Source organism: Ictidomys tridecemlineatus, chromosome 2 (genome assembly GCF_052094955.1).
Source record: "Ictidomys tridecemlineatus isolate mIctTri1 chromosome 2, mIctTri1.hap1, whole genome shotgun sequence".
In the NCBI taxonomy this organism is placed as follows: Eukaryota; Metazoa; Chordata; class Mammalia; order Rodentia; family Sciuridae; genus Ictidomys; species Ictidomys tridecemlineatus.
Window position 1 is genome coordinate 173,544,466 of NC_135478.1, and position 12,878 is coordinate 173,557,343.

The following is a 12,878-nucleotide window of genomic DNA, read 5'->3' on the forward strand; positions in this document are numbered from 1 at the left end:
ACTTATATCCCATTAACAGTTTATGAAATTTCACTTCCATTTTGTGGTACCACATGACATTAAAACATAATACTGAGAATGCTCAAAATCGTTAGGATAACTAATAAAAGAATAGCAAAAGAATATGAAATTAATGAGGAAATAGGAAAATGAAATAATGAACTGATTAATCAAGAAGATGAAAGAGTAAAACAAGTGAGTCTCGGAAAGCAAATGGTAAAATTAAAATAAACCCAATATGTCAGTAATTATGGTAAATGAAAGTGGACTACATATTCCAAATAAAGATTAAAACTGTCAGGTGGGATCATGAGTAGATACTGCTTATAAAATATATAACTTATAAGGGCACAGGAACATTAAAGGCTAGAACAAGCTATCTCATATAAGCAATACTCTGAAGAAAGCTGATGTAGTATATTAGTATAAGGTAAAATACACTTTGGAGTAAAGAATTATTAGATAAAAATACATTTTTATATTGAAGTGGTTGACTAGTTCAGCTCCTGGTTCAAAACTTCTATGTGAATTTTCAGACCTGAATATGTGCAGTCACAAGGAAGGCTTTACCTGGAAGTCTTTACAGGAGAGCTGTCCTCCCTAAATCAGACTGGACATATAGCCAAGGAAATGCAGTTGCCAAGAGAGTTGCAGGCAGGCCTGGGCCCTGGCCATACCTGTTCATAGGTGCTTTGCTAGATCTGAGTGTCTTCATTGGGGGGTCTCTTTTTTGGGGGTCTTCAGCAAAGACTTTCCCACAAGGGGAAGAAGGGAACTTTGATAACTTTTTGTCAGTAGACTCAGAATCCAAATGACTCCCCATCTCCCTTCTGTTTCTGTGTCCATGTTGCTCCCTCAACAGGAAGAATTTCCCACATCTCTGCTAATGCACCTGATCCTTCACCATACGTCACCTTTCCATATGGAAATGCAACAAAGAAGTTGGCACTTTTTCTGTTTAGCCCCTGGATATAGCATCATAATGATTAAGGGCTTGACTATTATTTTCTTTTTTATCCCATTTAACAACTGAGACACATGGAAGCTCAGCTGTGTGCCTGACAAGTTAATTCACCAGGAAGCTATACCAGTTCCGAATTTGTTCCTAACTTATCCTCAAAGTATATAAAGCAAAAACTATTAGATACTGAAAATTTATTTAGGTGTGACACATGCAGGCAAGTATACAGTATAAAGTGTGCAGCTCAGTAAGAGATTAAAAGGTGAGCTTATCTGTGTACCTAAGGTGTGCAAATTTATCAACACCTTAGAAGGCCTCCCTCGGGTGATGCTATCTCTGCCTCCTTTCTTCTTCCTGAAAGGTCACTGTTGTTCTGACTTCCAGTAAGTGAGATTGGGTTTGCTTGCTTTTAATCTGGGTATAATGGAATCCTCAGCATGTATGCTTTGTACTTCTTTCACTAATGTTAGCTACGTATTTAAACATCTTAAATATTAATTAACATCTTAAAATAACTGGCTATTATTTTATTTCAGATGTTTTAGAAACAAATTATGAGAGCTTACGTATACTAAATGTTGAAAGAAATGGAAATATTATTTATAACTACAAGGTATGTATATGTTCTCTTTATTGTGGTAAAGTAAATGCAACAAAATTTACTATTTTAACCATTTATGTTATTTTATGAAAATTCTCTCCTGTATAGAAGGGTAATGGATAAGACTTGGTATTTAACCTCTGGCCCTTGTTTTTGTGTGTGATATTGAATAGAGTGATTTGAAGTCTTAAGAAATGTTTCTTTTTAAAATAAGATAAAATGTGCATATTTGAAGCTCAAAAAATTTGAGTAAAAGAACAATTTCAATTTTTAGAGGGAAATGTTAAGATGTTTAAACTTGACAACTGTTAATTTTTTGTCTTTGAAGATATGTTAAATTTGATTTTTGTCTATTCAGAACTAGATATTCTAGGACTTGTGAGGCATTATTAGACAATGTGTTTCCAATGGTAAGTGTTCTGAGGAAAATTTAATTTTACTGATAACTTTATTAGGGACACATGGAATAAAAATCCTCATAGTTTGCTTTGAAAATTATATCATTGTACTTTCTTTTGTTTAAAAATATTAAATTGTATCTAAGGATAGTGTATTTAAAAATTGTATGATTCAAAAAATTGTATTCATAAGAATATCATGGATTTATTCAAGCCAGTTCCATTATCTATTATATAGATTCTTTTTTTTTTTTTTTTTGGTGATTTTGGGGGTTGAGCCCGGGAGTGCTGAGTTTCCCAGGATGGCCTTCAACTTGCCATCCTTCTGTTGCAGCTGAGTATCAGGGATTTTAGACATGTGACATCATGCCCAGCCATCACTAATATTCTCTTAAAGATACTACTGGAGATACAAAATGATTGACTCTTTCTCCATGCTCAGTCCTATAAAGATCCTCTGAATTCTTTGAGCCCAAATGGCCAGCTGAATCAGGCCTGGCCCCTTTCTGATATGCACAGCAAACTTCCTTTAGCTTTTTTAAAAATTACAGTAGAATGTATTTTGACATATCTTACATACATGGGGTATAATTTCCCATTATTGTGGTTGTACATGATGTGAGGTTACATTGGTTGTGTATTCATATATGAACATAGGAAAGTTATGTCCAATTCATTTTACTGTCTTTCCCATTCCAAATCCTCCTCCCTTCCCTTCATTCCCCCCATTCTCCCCTGTCCAATCTGGTTAAACCTCTCCTGCCCCCCAACCTATTGTGAGTCAGCATCTGCATGTCAGATGCCTTTGATATTTGTGGATTGATTTATTTCATTTAGCATGATAGCCTCCAGCTGCTATGAATGTGGCCACATCACTATAGTGATGTTGACTTTTCTATTCTTTTAATGAATGAGCTCAATGCAATGAACTTTTCTCTTAGCACTGCCTCCATAGTATCCCAGAGATTTTGATATGTTGTATTGCTATTCTCATTTACCTTTAAGTACTTTTTTATTTCATCCCCTGATTTCTTCTGCTATCCATTGGTCATTCAGTAGCATGTTATTTAGTATCCAGGTGTTAGTAGCTTCCATTTTTTATTCTACAATTGATTTTAAATTTCATTCCATTATGTTCTAATAAAATGCAAGGTATTATCTCTATTTTTATATTTACTGAGAGTTGTTTTATGGCCTAAGATATGGTCTATTTTTAGAGAAGGATCAATGTGCTGCTGAGAAAAAAATGTATTTTGTCATTGACAGATGAAATATATATGTCTGTTAAGTATAAATTATAAATTGTATTTTTTTTAGTTCTATAGCTTCTTTATTTAGTTTTTGTTTGAAGGATCTATCCAGTAGTGAGAGAGGTGTGTTAAAGTCACCCAGTATTATTATGTTGTGGTCTATTTGATTCTTGAAATTGAGAAGGGTTTGTTTGATATACATAGATGCTCCGTTGTTTGGGGCATAAATATTTGTGACTGTTATGTATTTTTGATGTATAATTCCCTTAAGCACTTTGAAATGTCCTTCTTTGTCCCTTCTGATTAACTTTGGTGTGAAGTCCACTTTATCTGATATGAGGCTAGAAACCCCTGCTTGTTTACATGATCCATGTAAATATGCTTTTTCCCATCCTTTTACCTTCAGTCTGTGGATATCTTGGCTTATAAGGTGTCTATTGGAAATAACATATTGTTGGGCCTTGCTTTTTAATCCAATCTGCCAGTCTATTTCTTTTCGTGATGAGTTCAGGCCATTTATAGTCCATGTTATTAAGATATGATTTTTATTCCCTGTCATTTTGATTTATTTCTGATTTTTAATTTGAATTGCTTTCTCCATTGATTTGCTCTTATTTTAGTGTAAGTTCCTTCCTTTGCTGGTTTTCAGTTTTGTAAAAAAAAATATTTTATTAGTTGTTGGTGGACCTTTATTTATTTTTATGTGGTGTTGAGAATCAAACCCACTGCCTTACACATGCTAGGCAAGTACTCTACCACTGAGCCACAACCCCAGCCCTGCTGTTTTTCACTTTTATTTTTCATTTATTCTTCATGAAATATCTTGTTGAGTATGTGTTCTAGTGTAGGCTTTCTAGTTGTGAACTCTTTTAACTTTTGTTTATCATGGAATTTTTTTATTTCATTGTTGATTCTGAAGCTTAATTTTGTTGGGTATAGTGTTTTTCTTGGGGGTGGGGAGGTAGCAGGAATTGAACTCACAGGCACTTGACCACCGAGCCACATTCCCAGCACTATTTTGTATTTTATTTAGAGACAGGGTCTTCCTGAGTTGCTTAGTGCCTTGCTTTTGCTGAGGCTGGCTTTGAACTTGTGGTCCTCCTGCCTCAGCCTCCTGAGCTGCTGGGATGAGAGGCATGCACCACCACACCTGGCTGGGTATGGTATTCTTGGCTGGCATCAATTTTTCTTTTAGAGCTTGATATGTATTATTCCAAAACCTCCTAGCTTTGAGGGTCTAGGTTGAGAGATCAGCTGAGATTCAGATTAGTTTCCCTCTAAATGTTACCTTTTGTTCTCTGGCAGCCTTTAAAATTCTATCCTTATTCTGTATGTTAGGCATTTTCTTAATAATGTGCCTTGGTGTGAGTCTGTTGTAATTTTGTATATTTGAGGTCCTCTAAGCCTCCTGTATTTGATCTTACATTTGATTTTTAATGTTTGGGAAATTTTCTGATATTATTTAATTAAAAAGATAGTCTATTTGTATCTCTGAGCCTATATCTATCCCATTAAATCTTAAGTTTGATCTTTTCAGGTTATCCCATATTTCTTGGAAGTTGTTCATGGTATATTAATATCTTTTCTCCATGATAAACTTTGTTTTTAGGATTATATATTTTGTCTTCATTGCCTGAAACTCTGTCTTACAAGTGATCTAGTCTATTGGTGATGCTTTCAATTGAATTTTTAATTTTGTTATTGATTTTTTTTTATGTTGAGGATTTTTTCCTTTTTTAAAAATCTCTTTATTGAAGTGATCTTTCACTTCCTGTGTTTTCTCTCTGATTTCACTACTTATACCATCTTCTATTTCCATATCAGTTAAACTATATACTTCTCTGACATTTCTTCCACTGTGATGTTGATGGATTCTGTTATTGGAGTATATTGGTTTGTTCAGGGTGATTTGTTCCCTTACTTTTTCATATTGTTTGTATGTCTACCCATCTAACAATATGTATCTGAGGCAGTAGAGTTTCTACCTTGTGAACTTTTAGTGTCCCTGAAGGTTTCCAGTACCTCATTGTTTAGAAAGAGCCAAAAAATAAAAACAAACAATGCAAACAATGTACAGCATTAAACCAAATAGTTTCTACTATGATGTCTACAATGCTAATTATTACAATAAACAGAAATTATATGGTCATTTATTGCCTACAATAAAAACAATAAGATTGCAAAAGATTTTAAAAATTTGAATGGTGAACAGGGAAGAAACAGAAGAGATATAGGAAGTATGATTATGGGGGAGGAGGAGAGAAGATAGAATAAAAAATTAAAGAGTGAAAGAGAGACTAATAGAGATTGGCTGTTAGTGGAAGAAAAGAGAACAATAGAATCAAGGGAAACAGGTAAGAGAATATAAAGTAAACATTAAAAAAAATTAAGAATATAAAAACAAAACTATAATATACTAATCAAACATCTGAGTCCTTAAAAATTGATCCATGGGCTGGAGATGTGGCTCAAGCGGTAGCGCGCTTGCCTGGCATGTGTGCGGCGGCCCGGGTTCGATCCTCAGCACCACATACAAATAAAGATGTTATGTCTGCCGAAAACTAAAAAATAAATATTAAAAAATTCTCTCTCTCTCTCTCTCTCAAAAAAATTGATCCATGAACATTAACTGGCTTCAAAAATGCTAGAAATGAGGAAAAAAATGAGTATGTATAAATGTCCATGTACCATTAAACACGATTAAACACAAAAGAAAAAGGAAAAAACATCTCCTTTGGAGTTCAAAAGATTCTTAGTAGTTTTAGGTGGGGTCGTCTGGAATATAATGCTCTACCTTTGGATTGCTCGAGTGTAAGAGGTATCCTGTAGGTAGAATTCCTGGAGGCAGGGTTTGGGCTTAGGTGGGCTCCAGGCTCTTTGGTGAATGCCAATTGGTTTGGAGATTTAAAATCGGCTCACCTATAGTGCCCAGTAATTGCTGGTCTACACTGGAAGACTATTCCCCAGGGATCTCTCCTGGGTTCTACTTGTGTGGTAGAGGAGCCAATTCTTAGTTCTCTAAATCACTTTCAAAAGCCCATGCTTCGTTGTCCTGGGTTTAGTCTCCAAACTCGGTCTCTCTCACCCCCTCCCTTCTGAATTCTCTCCCAGCCGGTCCTGCAAGCAGCTGGATTGGAGGTGGGGGTAGAGCCCGGTGGGTTTCCATGACCAGTTGTCCCTGTGTAAACCACTCTTCTTGTTTGATTTTTCTCCTGGTCACTTAAGCACACTCTGTCATGTAGTGTATGTTTACTGGGCCTGTATTTTGGGACAAACTCAGGTTTGCCATGAATTGCTTCCCTCAGCTGCTGGCCTCCACTCTGATGCTGCAAACTGGTTCCTTCCTTTGTCCTCCACATGTCACCAGGAGAGATGACAGTTTTTTCCCAGAAAAAGGGTATTGTGCAGCATGCCTTTCAGTTTAGTCGGGCAATATCCTTGATCTCTTAATGCCTCAGGTCTTCTAGAAATGTGGGTTCCTTTAATTCCCTTATCCCTCCACTTTGCTCATGGAGGGACCACTCTGGCTGATGTTTCCAGCCCAGAAGCAGCTGTACTGCTAGGGATTTCTTCCTCATTTTAGTATATCCACCCTCCTGAATTCCTAGTCTAATTTGAATGTCCAGTTTTAAATTCCAGTAAAGTCCCCCCCACCCCACCTTTGTTCACTCACCTTGCTGAGAAGCTGCCTTGCTGAGAAGCTGCCTGTCTACACCTTCTTGGTTTCGAGTAACGGAGCAGCCAGGAAAGTGACCTTCTCTATTCTGCACTCTTGGAAAAAAAAAAATCCTCCTTTAGAGTTTTTAATTGCTAAGATTGAATTATTGCAGGTTTGTTTTAAAACTAGTGTTAGCCTAACTTCCTAAACTATGACATTTAATAAACATCTGGTTATTTTTCTTTTTTTAGGATGACGAGAGAAATATTGTCTTTGGATTATATGATTGCCAAACCAGAAAAAATCAGGTAAACATCACATAAATCATAGCTTACTTATTGTTTACTGCTTTTAGAGTTTTCTTTGCCTCCACTGTTTGTTTTCTAGATAAAAATTCCCACTTCATTTTATAAAATTTTTTTTTGCCTGACTTCTCTGCTCATTTTTTAAAAACTACTTCTTGGCCCCATTATCTTTTTGTTGTTTGTTTTTGTACTGTGGATGGAGCTATATCTCTAGACAGGTCTGGCTAAATTGCTGAAGCTGGCCTTGAACTTGTGATCCACAGGCTTCTGAGTCATTGGAATTTACAGGAATGTGCCAATATGGCTGGCTTTGGCCCCATTATCTTAAAAAAAATAAGGACTCCTCCTGAATCAAATGTTATATGAAGTCTTAGTCCTTTGAGTTTAAGTAAAATTGGCCTAAACCAGCTTTCCAACATCCTATAAGGAATTAGGAAATCCAGTGCCCTTCCAGGACTTGTGTGCTCCAGGTCATTTCATAATGACCTCTGGCTCTGAGTTCTGCTTGTGCTCAACCATCCCTTGTCTTGCTTCTTGCTCCTTTTCAACAATTCAGGGTTTGGAACTTGGCAAAGCCTTCATTACCTTTTTCCTTAATTTTCTTCTAAAGTACTCACATAAGGCCTTTGTTGATGTAGATAAGCTTTGTCTAATTGGGGATGTGTGTGTTGTGTGAAGGGGGAGTTTTTTGGGGCCTATATAAAAGCAATTTAGGGTTTGATTAATTAAGATTGTTAGACATCCTTGAAGTTAAATATTCTGTGTGGTCACTTTCAAATTTCTCCCAGTCACCTTACTCTTTAGGCTGCCAATATTTTGCTTTGTTAATTCTCTTTTCTCCTTCCTCCACCTCTTTTATTCACACACATTTCATTTACTCATTCATTTATTCACTGACCCAACAAATATACGTTCATTGTTTCTTCTCCGAGCTTCTGGAGACTCAATATTGACCAAGAAGAATCTTGTTACAATATACAGTCTTGGGATAGAGGCAGGTTAAAAAAAATCTCACATGTTAGTGTAATTCTTAGCTTAATTTCTATATGGTACGAATTCTAAGAAGATGGCTTGAGAGAAGACATCATAGTCTTTATAGTGGTGGGTATTACTATCTATCTTTTGTGGACATATTTCTCTCTGCTAAGGCTGTGAGCGCCGAAAAAGTGAGGAGCATTTTGCATACCATTGTGTTTCATCTGCACTGCATTCAGCTTACTGCCTTATAAGCCATAGTAATTCAGTGAAGGATTTTTTTACTGAATTGACAGTGATAGGTTCCCTCCACAGTGGCTGCTTTTCAAATGTTTTCCAGTGACAGCATTTCATTGGATTTCAAACTATGAAGATGATTTCAGAAAATAAGTCAGTTAAAGAATAAATTCATGGGAAATTTAACTAGCTTTTATAAATAGGCAAGTCTTGTTCCTATACCATAATTGCTATTTTAGTCCATTTTCTGCTGCTGTAACAGAATGGGATTTGGTAAGTTATAAAGAACAGAGGTTTCGTTCTTACATTTATGGATGCTGGGAAGTCCAAGATTGAGTACCCACATCTTGTAAGGGTCTTCTTGCTACATCATTTGATGACAGAAGGTGGAAGGGTGATAGTAAGGTAGAAGGGGACTGAGCTTACTCTTATCACAGACCCACTCAGTGATGGATAACCCCTCTCTGGAGATGACAAAACTAAGCCGTTGCAGAGGGCAAAGCCTAATGATCTTTTATTAGGTCTCACCTCCCAACACATTGCAGTGGGGTTAAGTTTCCTTACACATGAACTTTGGGAGCTACGTTAAAACAGCACAGTTGTTTAGCTCTCTTTCCTCATCCCTTCTATACACTCAAAAGTCTTACAACCCACATATTCTTTATTGGCCCTTTGGTTTTATTGAGAGAATGAATTTGGATGCCAAGCCTAACTGGGCTTTAAAACTTTAAGTACTGTGTTTTGCCTTGGAAATGTGCTTCCAAGAGAAAGATGGTACCTTTTTGTGGTGCTAGATCTTGGTGTTTGAATCTTAAAGTTTTTTTTTTTCTTTTATTCCCCTCCCCCCAAACTATGTCTCACATACAATTCACCCAGTTTTCTCCAATTATTGGATCTTGTGAAGTTAGGTATAATATCAAATATTAATATGAATTAATGTTAATAGGAAATTGACATTGGTAGAATGTGCATATATAGTTTTATGCCATTTGGATTTTTTTTTGGGGGGGGGGTTACTGGGAATGGAACTCAGGGGAACTCAACCACTGAGCCACATCCCCAGCCCTATTTTGTATTTTATTTAGAGACGGGGTCTTACTGAGTTGCTTAGTGCCTCACTAAGTTGCTGAGGCTGGCTTTCAACCCACAGTCCTTCTGACTCAGCCTCCTGAGCTGCTGGGATGATAGGTGTGAACCACTGCACCCAGCTAGTTTTATGTTATTTTATGTGTAGATGTATGTGTAGATTCCTGAAATTGCCACTGCAATCAAGATACAGAACTGTTCAATACCATGAAGATCTGCAGCTGTTGACTTTTTACCAGTTTGAATGAAATGTGACATTTTACCTTATCTCCTATTAATTTCATTCAGTGTCCTGCATTTAAAGTTGTCTTCATTCCTTTTCTACATTTTTAAAGATCTACATCAGATGATATACTTTTTGCCATTATTGTCAACCATAATTTAGAGAACACAAGGGAAGGAAAGTCAATTATGTTTTAACCATATTTTGGCACTTCTCATTCTTCTTTCCCAGTGCTCTAGGGTTCCTTTCAAAAATAATTTCCTTTCTCTTTCAAGAACTTGTTTAGCAATTATCATAGGGTGGGTATAGCAATGACAGATTCTCACAATTTTCCTTCATCTCAGAATGTCTGTTTTGATTCCTAAAGGATAATTTTTCCAATAATAGAATATAACATGACAATTCTTTTCCTTCAGTTCTTGAAAAATGTGTCATTTCCTTCTGCCCTCCATAGTTTCACTTGAGAAATCTGTTGACTTTCAAATTGATTTTCTCTTATACTCAAGTTGTCATTTTTGTTTTCTAATTGCTTCAAAAATATTTTTCTTTGTCCTTTTATTTTCTGAAGATTGATTTGCATGTCTCTGTATTTTTTTGGATTGTTCCTGTTTGGGATTTGCTTCTTGAATCAGCTGTCTTTTGCTCAACTGGGGATGTTTTCAGTCACCAGCCATTATTTCTTTTTTCTTTCTTTTAATTTTTATTTGTTTGTTTAGATAATGACAGTGTATTTTGACATATATACATAGAGTATAACTCGTTTTAATTGGGATCCCATTCTTTTGGTTGTATATGATGTAGAGTTTCACTGGTGGTGTATTCATATATGAACATAAGAAAGTTATATCTGATAATTTCTATGTCTTTCCTATTCCCATCCCCCCACCTCCCTTCATTCCCCTTTGTCTAATCCAATGAACTTCTGTTCTTCCCTCCCCCACTAATTATGTGTTAGCATCTATATATCAGAATGTTTAGCCTTTGGTTTTTTGGGATTGGCTTATTTCACTTAGTATGATAGTCTCCATATTCATCCATTTACCAGCAAAGTCATTCTTTTTTATGGCTGAGTAATAATCCATTGCGTATGCATACATTTTCTCTATCCATTCATTTATTGAAGGACACCTAGGTTGGATCCATAGCTTAGCTATGTGAATTGAGCTGCTATAAATATTGATGTGGCTTTATCACTGTAGTATGACCAGTCATTATTTCTTCAAATACTTTAAAAATTCCCACCTTTTTTCTCTTTTATGGACTCTGATTGCATGATTGTTAGGCCTTTTTTAAAATTTGTTTGTTTTTTAGTCTTTTTAGTCTCACAGATCTGAGGTTCTGTTCCTTTTTTCCATAGTTCTGTCTGTTGTTCAAATTAGGTGATTTATGTTGTTATATTTTTTAAGTTCACCGATTCTCCTGTCCTCTCTGCTAGTATGTTATATGTATCTACTGAGATATTATGGCATTTTAATGATGTCTGCTTTAAAATTTTTGTTAGAGAATTCCAGTACCTCCGTCATCTTGATGCTTATTCTTATTTTCAAATTGAATGAGAAAAAAAAAACTTCCTTGTTCTTGGTATGGTGCATGGTTTTCCATTGTGTCTCAGCTATTTTAAGTATTATGTATGAGAATCCAGATATTACTGAAATTTTCTGTATCTCCTCTGAAGGTGTTCTTGTTGGAGAATGAGGGTTACAACCTCACTGCGGCTAGGTAGGGGGGGAAGTCCAGATTCCTCACGTGGCCTCCTTTGACACCCAGTTGAGAGATGTTTCTAGACAGAGGCGGGATTTCAGGCTGCCTTCTAGGCCTCTACTGATATCACAGCAGCAGATCAGGGAGTGATAGGTAGGTAGGTGGAGGCCTCATTGTCACATTCAGCCACTTCTGACACCACTCAATGAAGAAGGGGAAAGTGCACTTTCTTAGTGCTGGGTCTGGGAAGAAGTACAGAATTCCCACATGCCACTCTTGGTCATGAAGGTCTTGGAAGCTCACTTCTATCAGGTGGGGATAAAAGTCTTTATCTCCTCCTCCTCCTCCTCCTCCTCCTCCTCCTCCTCCTCCTCCTCCTCCTCCTCCTTCTTCAGATTGAACCCAGGACCTTGTGCATGAAAGACAGGCAAGCACTCTACCATCTGAGCTATACACCCAGTCCAAGTCTGTATTTCCCATTTGATCTTTTCTGATAGAAATATGGCAGGAGTGAGAGTGATGCCTTGTTATAGCTGGGTAAAGGTGGGAATTTGGTCTCCCCACTCAGCCTTTGCTGGTAGAAGTAGGAGTAGGATTGCATTTCCCCCACGGTATTTGGTATAGTCTAGAACTTTTCTGCCAGGCAAGGTTCCCCTTTTCTGGTTTCTTTGGCTGGAGATAATGGGTGTGTGTTTCTGTCTGCTCCTGTCAGCAGTTCTGTTGTGTTCTTTTCTTTAATTTCCTGTTTAGGATATGAGATGCAAAAACTGGCAGCTCTTATTCTTTGGGACCTGAGATCCCTAGAATATTTGTGGCAGCCTTCCTTTTCCTTCTCCTCCTTTTGCAGTGTTAGGCAAGTGCTCTATTACTGAGCTTTCTTTTCTCTACTTTTTGGTCTTAGGTTTCTTCTGGATATAATGTCTAGTATTTTTATCCCTACAGTGGGAAAAATAGGGGGAAGTGTGTCTACTCTACCTTGGCCTTGATCTCTCAAGTTTTGATTGAATGATCTCTCCCTTTGCCATGCCAAATGGAAAACAATAAGTTATGCATATGTAGGCAGATTTCCAAACCTTTTCTTCCTCACCCTCTGTACCTTCTACTTCCTCTCTGTTTTAGGCAGGTCTACCCTTTTAGTGCATACAGGAGTGAATATGACATAAGCTGGTTGACTATAACTGTATAATAGACTTTGGGAATTTGGATATGGACCCTTCCATTGGGTGTGGTGATGGGTGAATGAGGTTGGGACTACTGTGCCTCTGAGGAATAGAACATGGAATGTCATGGCATGGAGGCTAAAATTGTATTGAACCCAGATAACAGAAAGAATGGGTATTTCCAGCTTTAGATCTAGCTAATGCTGAAGCCATATGCCTTACATTATTCAATTCCATGAGCCACTATGTAGTTGCCTTTTTGCATAAGCTAGGTTAGGGAAGAGTTTTTGATGCTCATAATGGAAGAATTCAATACTTGCATT

At 36.8% G+C, this 12,878-nt stretch overlaps 1 protein-coding gene and 1 long non-coding RNA gene across 12 annotated transcripts in view; one reads left to right on the forward strand and one right to left on the reverse strand.

Annotated features, from left to right (window-relative positions):
• The window catches only part of Gsap (gamma-secretase activating protein), a 152,891-nt gene that overhangs the window by 8,902 nt on the left and 131,111 nt on the right, over positions 1-12,878 (forward strand). For all 10 annotated transcript variants that reach the window (XR_013435157.1, XR_013435156.1, XR_013435155.1 and 7 more), the window contains exons 2-3: positions 1,498-1,574; positions 7,120-7,176. Coding sequence is in view for 7 of the 10 variants with exons in the window: in XM_078040182.1 (XP_077896308.1) it covers positions 1,498-1,574; positions 7,120-7,176 (134 nt within the window). In the remaining 3 variants the exon portion in view is untranslated. The remainder of the gene's footprint in view (positions 1-1,497; positions 1,575-7,119; positions 7,177-12,878) is intronic.
• Positions 5,324-7,353, reverse strand: LOC144375400 (uncharacterized). 2 transcript variants are annotated; one of them, XR_013435158.1, is made up of 3 exons: positions 7,204-7,353; positions 6,884-6,981; positions 5,324-5,771 (listed from the first exon to the last, which is right to left on the reverse strand). It is a non-coding gene; the product is annotated as an uncharacterized LOC144375400 (long non-coding RNA). The 2 variants fall into 2 exon arrangements; XR_013435159.1 differs by having other exon boundaries at positions 5,324-5,854.